The following is a 13,520-nucleotide window of genomic DNA, read 5'->3' on the forward strand; positions in this document are numbered from 1 at the left end:
TAAGTACCTTCAGCCAACAAAAAGCTTTGCCGAGCCCAGCATGATACGGCCGCACTGGTCGAACTCTGAACAGTTGGGACAAGTGTGACCCCAATATTAGTTTTTGTCACACTTCAGCATAAGGACTTACAATGTATTAAGGACACATCAAATGGTTTGGACACTATATTACACAAAATTTTAAATTAAATTAAAAATTTTCAAAATCTGACCAAAAATTTAAAAGGTAGATTTTTTCAGGTGTTGCTCCTTTGACCCCTTATAATTCGAATTTTTTTGGGCATTGCCCAACTTTGATCCCCTATAACTTGAAAACGACCCAAAAAACATTTCACAAGGGTTTTCATAAAACACCTATTTTTGAAAACTCTGAAAGACATGACTTCCTGTCACAGGGTTCCCACTCTTTTACTGACATAAAATTCAAGGCTTTTTCTAGGAGTTGATTTCACAAAAAGTCGTAAGTGAGTGTAATGTTGATCGTAGGTAAGGACGTCACAACCTAAAATAGCATTGTGACATGTTTTCCATGATATTTTCTACAGCGTTTTTAACCACAACTTGTTTTGGCCTCAAATAATAAGCCCTTTTTAATTTTTAAAGATTCAATATTTTTAGCGTTAGCTATTTCCATGCTACATTTTTCCAGGGCAGGGAGCACCTCAAATAAAATTCCCAGGTTTTTCTTGTTTTCCCAGTGGCATGGGAACACTGCTGTCAGACTGAAATCAGGCTCTCAGTGCTTCCAGGCTGTGACTTTATTTTGCATTAAAAATTCTTATAAGGACTTCATTCTCTAATAATAACTAGAACCAGAGAGATTGTTCTTATCTAACTTTAATGAAACAAGACAATTTACTAAAGTTATAGTACATATATCCACATGTAGTTTAAGTCAATTTAACTTACAAAAGTTGTACTACATATATGGACGTGTAAATAGTTTCAGTCAATTTAAGACAAATTAAGATAATAAATACTTGAATTGAATGAGATGATAAATATCAACAACAAAAACGAAACATTTAAAAACCAAATACAAGTATAAAATGTCAACTGCAACAAGTCCATGTCAAAATACCTGATGATTTGAACATCGCTAGAAAAAACACACTAAATGTAGTCATATTATTCTGAGGCCCTTTATGGTAGAACGCAATTATGCATCAGCAAAATTTTACCAAGAGATAAAATTTGAAATCAGGGTAAAAAAGTGGGTACTAGTAATATGTCAAAACCAACTTCTAAAATCTTATAAAAAATGCTGTATTTTTCTTAAAAAAAACCACTTTATTTATTGATTAACACTGTATAAATATATGAATTAATATCTTCTAAAGTGTCCTCAGGTCAACTGTGGAAAGGAGTAACTAACAGATGACTTAAAGCACAAAATACATGTATGTTTGTTCATCTTTTTACAGTGTTATAAGTCCTGTAACATGGGAGCAAAAACTTGAATTTCCCATGAAGGCCGAAGTTCCATTTCTAAGTACAGAGGAGAAAAATATCAGCCGACATTTCCTAAGCATAGAAGATTGGTAAAATTAAGTCTAAGTAAAACTAAAAAGACAGGCTTTTAACAAAGCTCAGTAAATGTGACCTCCACTCCCCATCATTGTAACCATTTGGTCAAAATATAAACGAAGTCGTCAAACAGGAAGTTGATGTTATTCCAGACTGAGATAAAATCCCATAATATGGCATACCTACAAAAAACTTCTTTCAAAATATCAAGTGACTATGAAAGCAGTTCATTGTAGAGAACACTGAAAAGAAGTGGACGAACAGACAGACAGACAGAATAATCCCTATATACAAATGTACAGCCACTTTCGAAGCAATGGAATATAACAATATATGAATTAAAGTAGATGCTTACATTAAAGGCATGGTCACTGACAGGTTTGTATGAGTTCACTACTGTTGATATCTGTATAACCTCCCTCTTAGGTTTGTTTTGGGCCTCCACCTGAAGTCTGAAATAAAATGTGAATAAACAGCCAAATGTGCCACACATGAGAATCATATGTACAGTGTGGGATACCATTTTTTTTCCCAACTTGCCATTCTGGCTAGTGGAATATTGGTCTTGCTAGCCAAATAGAAATTCAACTAGCCAAATTTTTTGCGTTTTTTTTGTCTGTACTATCATCTGTTTTTTCTTGGATTTGACTATCTTCTGCCTGTCTTTTTCTTTGTTCAACTATCTTTTAATTTGTTTTTAAATTTATCAAAAACTTTTCCATTTTTGAATATTCCCTCCCATTGAAGTTTTTCATGTACTTTACAGTAACAAAATAAGTACTCCATTTCTGAACTCATATTTTAAAAATAAAATTATATTTCAACAGATTCATCATTATGAAACAAGAAAATGTTTATCATTTGCCTCTTGTTCATTTTTATATTGACAATAAACAACTAATTTGCAAGGTAACATATTATAAATTACCAAGATAATTTCGTTTGAATACTAATATGAGATTGGGACCACTGCATAGGTTTTGGCACATCCCATTTACCGGAAATTAAAATGGCAGATCGTAAGCAATGCTTTAAAAGTCAATAAAATTGTGCATATCATGCCAAAATTCACTTGACATAATCAAGCTAAACTTCTTAAAATGTAGGGAATATATATTTTAATGTATGTTGTTAAGGGACGTTTAACTGAATAACCTGTTGGCTGGTTAACTTTCCTTGGAACTTGCCAATCAAATGATGGTCGCCAAATTGACGAGTGTAAGCTAATGAGAAATCTCCAAATCACACATCTACTCGTATTTGGCAAGCTGGCGAGCAGTGGTTTCCCACAATGTATGTAGTGCAACATATGAATATCCCAAGAATCAAGCATGATATGATTAGCATATCTTTCAGTTTTAATACGAGTCTTGCATGATAATTATTTGAAATTCATACATTTTTTTCACAAACACATGATAAACATATGATAATATGATTTTCAATTGTGGTACACAGGCAAATATTTTTCATGTGAAATTCATGTTAATCGAGCTTCACATCTAATTCATGTGAAATTCATATGATCTCTGTCACTTAGTTTATTTGCTCACTTAAGGTGGAAATCATGTGAAATTCATGTGAAAATCATGTGAAATAATTTTGCCTGTGTACCCTATTCTGTGTATAAGTGAACAATAGCAGCAATCTACATATATAATAATTATAGGTGGTTAAAATCATTACTTTTTTTTTTCTAACTACAAAGCATATACTTTTTTTCTAACTACAGGAATTTTACATGGTGAGTTGAATATGTAATTGAAAAGAACATAAAATACCTTAATAAATAAAGACTAGATGTGTCTGTACATTGTACAATAAAATATTAGTTTCAAACAAAACTTTAGGAATTGGAACAACCTCAAGTGAAAGACACACGTTAAAAACTAACCCGTTCTCCACAAGGCAAAAATAAACATATACTGAATGACATATTGACAGATTGATGAAGTGAAGTATACTATGCAGATTGTGTAACTACTTATACAGGAAAAATTACAACAAATGTTTGCATATGTCTGAAAACATATGGAAATACATGTTTAGGACCATTATGGTAAAACAAAATGTTTTTTTTTGTTTTTTTAAAAATACATGAAATCATGTATTTAGAAAATCATACAAAAACCATACTCATTTCATATATGAAGTCCTATTGAAAACATATAAATACCATATGATTTTTTTACTGTTTTTTATGAATAATTTCATTAGTCAGAAACAGATCATAGAAAAAAGAATTGATTCTATACAAACCTTTTTAATTTGAGGTAGTTGTTGTCAGCTATAGGACGGCATTCTGCTCTTTGTATAACTTTACCTTCAACTCCCAATTTATCTATAAAAAATACTTTAATAAACCTGTATGCATGTACATCCTTTTTTGCCATATTCTAAGAACAAAAAAAACTTGCAGTATTAGAATGCACATCCATGTAACAACTTTTAAGCAGTAAAAACATCATATTGACATTTAAAACCTTGCATGAAAAGGTACTAAAAAAAGGTGCAAAAAAGGCTTAAAGTTTTCTCAACCAGTATCATATCTACATGTAAATGAATCTTGAGATTATGAAAAAAAATTAAGTCTATTTTCAGAGCTTACTTAAAAGTATGTTTCCACTCTGAGAGTGTTTACTATTTTGTATTTAGGTTATATGCTAGTGCATTTTTTTTTGTTTCACCATATCCATTCTCTTTTCTATTCAACACAAGACAGCATATCATTGGAGATAAATTTTGCCCCCACCACCACTCTAAATAAAAGAAAAACAAAACTCTAATTTAATATACCACAAACTTCTTAAAGTTCCAGATCTGTTTGGTTTGATTGATACATGTATAATACTAGCCTTACTGACATTATAAGACAAATGGACAGTCTTTACTTACATGTACCTCTTAAATGTTTAACATCCCTTTAGGGGCCTGAGGAAAATTTACCCCTCTAATACCTTTCAACACTGTTGAACCAAATGACAGACAACTTGCCAGTCTATCTGCCAGTACATGTGTCTTGATATACTGTTCTTACCTATTAGATGATCAGGTTTCCCTCCTGTTTCTGAAAAAATAGATACAAGACATTAGGGAACTCAAAAGTAAACATTTCAGCTTTGTTTCTACCTTAAGGCTAATATTGCAATACATTTTGTAACTAAAACTGTCTACATTTTTTCTTAAAGTTAAAAAGCAACCAAGAAGAAAATGGTTACTGAAGCAGTTATCATGTGTAAATGGACATCAGTTTGGCACAAATTTGAAAGTAGACTGGGAAAGACCACATATCTTTTCAGTACCTGCTGTTATATTTGGTGGGGTCTCTGAGAATACAACCAAGTTTTGGTTACCGAGGCCTGTTAATACCATCTTGTGGTCTTTTGGGCATTGTGTATCACTACTTTTGACCAGTTTATCATTCAGAGAAAACAACACTTCTGGCTTTTGACCAGGAAATCTGAAAAAAAATGACAATAAATTCCAATATATCCATTTATTAATAGCACAGCAATATTATAGATTGGTTTGTTAAATTAAAAACAGAAGTTCAAGCATTTCTTTTGCTACTTTTTCGTAAAAAATTAAGTACAATTTATACTTTAATAGTTTTTTTTATATTTTTGGTTGTTTTGGTATTATAATTTCCTGGTTTGTTTTTGGGTTCTGTCTCAACCCTGGCTCTTACACATACTGTTAATACATGCATGTAAAACTTGTACACAAAGTATCAACTGCATGGAAGTACAATGTATTGGTAATTAACCTGCTAAAACCCCTATAATATTTCTTTTAACTTTCAAGTCAGTTATAATTTTGATAAGAAACATCTTTATTTGTGGAAACCCATATATGTACAACAATAAATATCAAGTACCTTCTATATCTTTACTATTTATTTTTTTGTGAAAATGATTTAGACCAAAATTATAATCTAGTTTGTTCCTCCTTACCCTATCTTCCCATAAAAATTGGTCCTATTCAAATAATTTGCATTCTCTGATAAGATTTTTAAAAATTTTAAAAGCAACATTTTTTACTTCTTTGATAATGATTTTTAAAAAATCAAATGACCTATGAAAAAAATTAATTTCCCTACCCACCTATCCAAAACCAGGAGATAGAGTCAGGTAAGGGGAAACAAACATCATTTTTTGCAAGTGTCACTGTGTGGCCTTATTTCCATACTTAGATCTTGTAATTTTCAGTTTGCCCACTTCTCCACCATCTGTTTGGTTCCATTTTTCTGACAAATATTTTGGAACCTAAAAAGATGTCAATGTTTACCTCTGTCATTATAACATTGTAAATTTCAGAAATAGTTTATAATGGTAAATATACAACATTTCCCAGTGTAATTTATCCTTACATTTACATGCACATTGTAAGTAAGGTATCATCTTCAATTTTACCAGGTAAAACAATATAACACTTAAATTAGCTTTTTACATAAGGCAGATGGACTCTCAGGGTGAATTTTTGCCATGTGCATATATAACTGAACAGATACTACAATGTGTGCCCGGGACAAGGCCAAAAAAAGTTTTTTACTTTACGGTACATGACCAACCCCAAGTCATTTTATCCAAAAACTGAAAGTTAAAAAAATACAAATTGTTAACTTCATTCTGACATTTTCACATTGGCCAAATGTATTTGGCAACCAGTCATACACAAATATAAATGTAGTAAACATGGCATAAGATGATGCATTGCTCTTGCGCCAATAACCATATTTCAATTGCACTTTTTCATTTAAAATTGTCAGCTTTCCTTTCATCTGTGGTAACATCCCTTCATCACCTGCATATGGAGTGTTCATATCACAACTCATACGTTATGCCAGAGCTTGCCGAAACTACGTACACTTTTTTATCGTGCTAGAACTCTAACAAATAGGTGTCTGGAACAGGGTTATGTTGCTACAAGACTGAAGTCATCACTACAGAAGTTTTATTGTCGTCATTATGAACTCATGGATCGTTATGGTGTATCCATCTGCACCATGAAAACTGATTTATTCTACGGTTCAGTTTTCCTTCCTTGTTTGTCTACTCCGGACTTGACTTTTTATGAGAACTCGGCAGGTGTTTCTAGAAAAGCAGAGGATGCTTACCCTACCGGTGCACCTGGTCAATGCTCCCAGTTTTTAATGAAGTCAGAGTTGCTCATTTGCTTTTGTTACTTTGTGTGTACGATTTTAGTTACTTTATGTTCTTTGTTGTGTATGTCTGTTTTCAATGTCTGGTCTTTGTCCCTGGATTACATTCTTTTGATTACCGCTATAACCTTGGTTCCCTTGATTACTCTTTTAAATTCTCACTGTGGTGATAAAATGACACAGAGGGTCAAAAGGCTGGTTAACATTTATTCCATAGAATTTCATTTTATTTTTTTAGATGCAAATAAGGGTCTAGATGAAAGTTCTGACAGAACTTGCTTCTCTGCTGACCCCAATGTCTGACAGAAAAATAAAATCGTCATTTAAATCATCATTTACAATTTGTCATCATTTTCAATTTGTTTGGCCATCTAATATTTACAACTGAAATCAATATAAAATATGTAAGGCTTCTGTTTCAGTCAGCTTGAGTCCCACCTGTCAAGGATGTACACACTTTGTGAACATGTACATTAAATTAGAAAATGTTCTTGACTAACGAAATTGCAGTATTCTAGCTGTGTACATGGAGGCTCTGAGTACATAAAGACACTGCCCAATAATTATTCTTTGCCACAGCACAAATGAAATACAACCTTGTAGTGTAAATGAAATAGTGGACTTCAAAAACTGGTGCAAACAAGTGATGCCCACACTTAATGTAACCGTAAACGGGCAGATTATATGCATATTCACACTTATGAACGCCACTGACAAAAATAGTGTAATTTTTTGTTATTTTCATAATGAATTTTTCTTCAACTTAAAGATTAATGATTGATTGATTGATTGATTGTTGGGGTTTAATGTCCGAGCAGCAATGCAATGTATTTCAGCTATATTCAGACGCAGGGGTCGCGCTGGGCTTCGCCAATGTCGCAATTTGCGACATTTTATTTTATCTGGCGATAAAAATAGCCAGTTGGCGATTTTCTTGGAGCCTAGGTTTTGTATATTGAAATTGACAGGAAGTTCATCAGCAACGGATATTCTCTCCAATTAAACAATTGTGTTGACAGTCAGAGTTAACTGACTATGACCAATTTACGACTGAAGGCAATTAAAGGTAATTAGAGGAGGCAGGTAATTAGACCAGGCGACTGGACTGACAATATCCTCATGGGAGGTGTCAATCAAATGTAAATATATTATTGAGCCAATCAAAACTCTCATCATCTGGTCAAAGGTAAACACAATTAAGGCCATGTGCACATGGCTACACACGAGTTTCACAGCCCTATTTAACCATGTAATACATTCAGAAACAGACTTACGTAATAACAGAATAAATTGAATCCAATTAACAATGATTATCCCATCAGGAAGTGTCTAAATACTTCGAAATGAAAGAATTGATAAAAGAAAATGGATGACATTTGTTTACACTTTTGCCATGTGACTTTTTTGGCGGGAAAATCGGTAAACAAATAGAATGGGGATTCCCAAAATCTAATTAAGGAAATGCTATTCAGATATCAAGATAATTAAACAGGGACACAATTAATGGTCCATGGTACAAACTGTAGTTTCATAGAAATTTTATCACTTGACAAAAAGAATCAAGTTTGTTAAAAATAATAAGATAAAAAAGTAAATTATATTGTATTAGGTAAATTAGACCATAAAGAGCAACTTACGTGAACATGCATGTTTTAAAATCAGGGACTGTATGAGAATAGTAATAGTCTTTGATGGAAGTAAAATACTTGTTTCTGGAGTAGTATTTAATATTTTATGCATATGAAAGTGACAGACTAGAGCTAAAAACCTGCTTTATACATGCATCAAGAGTTGGGTACATGCATGTCATGAATGGAGAATTGACAAAGATAATCCACCAGTGAACTTAATACTGCCTTTTTTTTAAAAAAGTTTTTTTTTTTTTTGCACCCTTTGGCTCTAATTTCTAAAAACAGGCGACAAAAAATGGCAGCTGGCGATTTTTCTGGCGACAGAATTTTGGAAGCCAGAGCAGCCCCTGCAGACGATGTCACAATTTAAAATTACATTGTTTCATTGACGTCAAAACGTTATTCAAGGACAAATCTGGGGTAATTTGGAGCAAAATGACAAGTGTGAATTCTAGATACACAACTTCAAGAAATGTTTCTAGAAAAGTAGAAGATGCTTACCCTACCAGTGTACCTGGTCCATGACCATGCTTCCAGATGCTAGTGCCAGTAGTGCTCATTTACTTTTGTTACTTTATATGTATTATTTCGGTTATTATAAGTCCTATATTGTGTGTGTCTGCATTCTATGCCTGATCTCTGTCCCTGGATTACTTTCTTTTGATTTCCTAGAATCTTGATCCCTTTCATGTATTCTTTATAGGGAGGTCAGTCAAAATATGAAGTATGTAGAAAATGTACAAGTTTATATTAGTTTGAAAGAGCCCAACAAATGTAACTTTTTGGTGCAAAAATTTTTAAAATCGGTCAAGGGGTTCAAAAGTTATTACAATTTAAAGTTCAAAATTTTGGTCATTTTTCTTGCGAAGGCAATAATGTCACATTTTGGGCACTTCTGTGGCCCACATAAGTCAAACAGGTAAAGAAATTCATACATTGTGTCTTAATCATTTAAATAAAGCCATTTCATACTTTGATTTAAGCCATTCAGGAAACTTGTATCTTAGATACAAAGAAAATTACACTTTTTTAAAATCGGCAAAAAAACACTTTGGACTTAGTTTTTTTTTGCTATGTGTCAACAGCATCATGAATTAAAGTGCCATTTTTGGATATTCATATTTGGAAATTGGAAGGTAGTAGAATTCTGATACTTTGCTGTTCTTTCAAGAGTAATCCATTAAACAGAAATAAATAAACAAATATTATGTAAAAACCTCTGATTTGTTTTTCATTGGAATCAAAAATGCTGCGGCAGACCCCCTTTTTTTTATATGCGTTTTTTCAACAAAAAAATACATTTTTGCTTACTAAGAATTCAAAAAAAATATTTAATTTTTTCTGTCACTTGTTTTGTGTGGCAATAAAGTTGCTTGACTTGAAAAATCATGTTTTTCAGCTCAAAAAAATTTTTTGAGGTAGAAAATTTACATTTTAGGGTAAATTTTAGAGCTATTTTCAGTGCAAAAAATGGCGAAAGGTCAGACAGAAAAAGACATTTTGAATTTAAAAGCAGTTTTTAGCACATGACAGTTATTGTTATTGTGATTAAATATGTAAAAACACATTTTTATCAAGAAATAATTGAATTATATTTAAAAATCAACAAGCAAATGTTGAAAAATGGGGGTAAATCGAACATTTTTGAAAATTTCAGATTTAAAAAAAAAACCGCATATTTATGCTAATATTGATCAAAATATCAACCTACCATATACTTATGTGGTACCATTTTAAAGCTTAGAATCTAAGCTATCACATGAAGATACTTTCATCTTATTTTGCTATAAAATGTTTAATGTGGATGAAAATTTGTTAGGCCTATACCTTAAATGAAGCCAGACGATAATCAAAATAAACATACATTTTTGCTGCAAAGAGTGGCAAAATAATATTATATCAAGGTCTGGTCAATTCTAAGATTCCTAATGTAGTCTTGTAATGTTTTCTTGTTTAAATAGGGTCTTTAAACATAATAATAATCTCATTATTATGTTAAAATTGAATAAAATTTCAAAAACAAATGCTGTTTTCCCAAGAAATTGAGAAAATTTTTATGAATACATTGACTTGAACCAATGCGCATCCTTTCACTATGGAACTTTGAAGCCCTAGCTGTTTCCTCATGTGTACTATTATGTACATTAAATGATAATAAACAAAATATCATCATTTGATTAAGTTTAATGAAAGTTTCCATTTCAGGCCAGAAGGGTTTCTTCACCAGGATCTACTATGTCTGCCAAATCTACAAAAGAGATTATGTACATAAGGACATTACACCTATTAACATCATTTACCTTATCAATTTACTTACAGTTAGTTTACTTTCTATTAAATCATAATCTGGTTTGCTAACAATCTGAAAAAATGTAAAACTTTATTTGATGTTGGTTGCTCACAAAGCGGTTGACAAAAGATGTGGCGAGGAGTTAAAAACACCAAACTTCCTTTTCCAGAATAATTATCTTCATTTCAAAACAAGAAGATTGTTTTATAAGGTTATATTAATGTTATGTTAAATAACTTAATATGAATAATTTCGCTGCGTGATCCGTCTGGTTCTTCTATCAAGTGTTGAACTCTCTTACCAATCAGGTTATCAGGTTCAAGTGTGTCTGGAACTACCCTACTTACTGTACCCCATATGGTCCTACCTCAGACAGCCCATATTCGTTTCATAGCATAGCCCACTTTGCTCCTCAGGCCATCTGAAATAAACAAGTAGTGGAATTCAATGAATATGTACTGTGAAGCAGTGTTAAAGCAGAGTCTAAACACAAAACTAATCGACAGTTCTTGTAAGTAATATATGATTCAAATGTAAATGCTTATTTGTTACCATAATTAAAAGACTCAAAAGTTTTACTATTAAAATAAATAAAGCTACTAAACTAAATCAAAGTATAAAAACTAACTTACCATAAATTCGAAACATCTCCAGAACTCAACAAAATGAAACTAAAATGATGAAAAACAAACAGAAAATAAAACTAAATCATAATAAAATTTACATCAGTGTTTACTTTTTATATGACAAAATAAAATAAATATTTAGGCAGCCTGTTTACTAATACTTTCTTCTGAAATAAATCAATAATTAGAAGAAAAAACATAGTACAAGTATGTTTCATATACATACAACAAAAGATTGGTATTATGAGTCAATCAATGTGATCCTAAAAAGGCAAAAAAAAAATTAAACCATAATTAATTAAAATTTAATGATAAATAATGTATATTACTAGGATTTTAAACCTTTTCCAAGCAATTGTACATGTATATGAATATTAAATAAGTAGAGCATCTACAATCCTTTAAAAAATGAATATGTAAGTTAGCTGTTAAAAATTGTACAATATGAATATATAAAGTAAACTTAAGAAGATGCAGGTCATATGTAAAATATGCAATTGCCACATATATAAATCTCATCAAATAAGTTCTATTTATCAAGTAAAGTACAAGCAGGGCTACATGATAATTGTTCTAATAAAAGTCATAATTAATATATATTAACTGATAAAATGAAAACCAGAAAAAAAGTTGTGTATCATTTGAAGAAGCAATTTAAGGTTGATTTTTTTTCTACATATGATAATTTTGGATAAATAAAACAGTTAAAATAAATATAAAGAAGGTTTATGCTTAAACATGTGAGTTTCATATAAATTGGGCACTACATATAAATTAAAATTGAATTATCAAGAAAATTAAATGCAATATGTGCAAATTCTCCCAACCAATAGAAAAAAAGCAAGGTAAAATACAGAGACTTCCGATAATATAGGAAAGTCGATAAAGTCCGAAATATTTTGAATGGATTGCAATCAAACGTTGGGAGAATTTACCTCATTACATATTCATCTTTTAATAAAAATGTTATGGAAACATATTCCAACTAATGCTAAATGAGTGTAATCTTTTTTAAATCAGCTCATACAGAATCAAACGAAAATCAGACCTTCCAAGAAGGTGAATATAGTTTTTAAGCTTGCAGATGATAAAAGGTCATTCTAGAATTTGACCTTACGGAAACAGGGCGATTAGGCTTATATTAGACATAATTTAGGTACTTACCGTAAGTGATTGGCCTCCATGGCCTAGGTCCATCGTTGTCTGCACCACCAGTCAAAAATCCGTCCAGAAAACAGTTGGTAAAAGGCATTTATCCACGAGTGTTCGAAAATCTTAACAGAAGCTATGGCGGATCAGTAACATCCGGTTAGCAAGAACGATAACCGGTCCCGCTTTAATTTTTGTGAAAACCACGCCCTGACCACCCTAATATCCAATCGATTCCGCAAGCTATTATTGTTTTTCTTCTGAAACCAGGGTTACGGATGGACGCAGAAAGGATTAAATTTTCGGAATCCGACTGTCAGTGCATTCCGGGTACGCAAAAACTATTTTTTTTCAACATGTTTTTCCTTAAAATTACGTAAAAAATATGTTTTGTAACCAAAAAATTAGCCTGACAACCGGATTATCAAAATTGAAGATATTTCCAAAAATTTAAGCCATAAATGAAGAAAATCGGTCCAGTAATAGCTTGCGGAATGAATTTTGAAATAGGTATGATCTTTGACACATAGTTTTTCAGGCGGCCATTTTTCTCAAAGTATCGTCACTTCAAACGTTTGTACCAAATGACCATCAACTCCAATAACAATGAAAGTTGTATATTTAGAAAGAGAAATGTCTCATCTTCAATTACATATATTTTTTATTGTCATGCAATGGATTTTTAACCATTTTCTAACGTGTTAAAGTTGACTCAAAATTGAGAATTTTGCTCTCGCAAGAATATCGATAAACGCACTACCGACCTCCCTATTCTTTATGCCTATACTATAAAATTATTTGGAATTTTTAACGTGAATTTACCTTCACCAACCAAACGCCACGACCAGCTGCGTTTAGATCTACATCTCTTGGGGCATGAGCTTTCTCAAATTCTAAAGGAAGCGACATTTCAAACAGGAACGTCTCTTCTTTCAATTTATTAAATGGGTGCTCTTCGGTGTAGAGGATGAAAATCAAGTGAATAAAGAGTAAATTACAGTGCCAGGAATATTTTGCTTCGTTTCTCTCTAAATGACACCAGAAGTTATTAAGTATTTAAAAAGCTAATTTTTTATGCAACTTTTAATTCAAATAATGATGAAATATTTTTTTCAAAAATATATTTTTGCCCCCAC

General features: G+C 31.7%; 1 protein-coding gene and 1 long non-coding RNA gene across 2 annotated transcripts in view; both read right to left on the reverse strand.

The window, feature by feature from the left end:
* The window catches only part of LOC148626678 (general transcription factor IIF subunit 2-like), a 38,392-nt gene extending 25,047 nt beyond the window's left edge, over positions 1-13,345 (reverse strand). Inside the window, exons 1-6 of the mRNA XM_088570857.1 lie at positions 13,207-13,345; positions 5,716-5,792; positions 4,830-4,987; positions 4,565-4,594; positions 3,787-3,868; positions 1,883-1,979 (exon numbers count right to left, since the gene is read on the reverse strand). Coding sequence (XP_088426983.1) covers positions 1,883-1,979; positions 3,787-3,868; positions 4,565-4,594; positions 4,830-4,987; positions 5,716-5,792; positions 13,207-13,293 — 531 coding nt within the window. The 5' untranslated portion in view covers positions 13,294-13,345. The remainder of the gene's footprint in view (positions 1-1,882; positions 1,980-3,786; positions 3,869-4,564; positions 4,595-4,829; positions 4,988-5,715; positions 5,793-13,206) is intronic.
* On the reverse strand, positions 10,488-13,161 carry LOC148626679 (uncharacterized). Its single transcript, XR_015920136.1, has 3 exons — positions 12,400-13,161; positions 11,242-11,280; positions 10,488-11,030 (listed from the first exon to the last, which is right to left on the reverse strand). It is a non-coding gene; the product is annotated as an uncharacterized LOC148626679 (long non-coding RNA).
* Positions 13,346-13,520: the final 175 nt, after the last annotated feature.

Source organism: Perna viridis, chromosome 2 (assembly GCF_037379345.1).
Source record: "Perna viridis isolate PV_CMFRI_1.1 ecotype Kerala chromosome 2, ASM3737934v1, whole genome shotgun sequence".
In the NCBI taxonomy this organism is placed as follows: domain Eukaryota; kingdom Metazoa; phylum Mollusca; class Bivalvia; order Mytilida; family Mytilidae; genus Perna; species Perna viridis.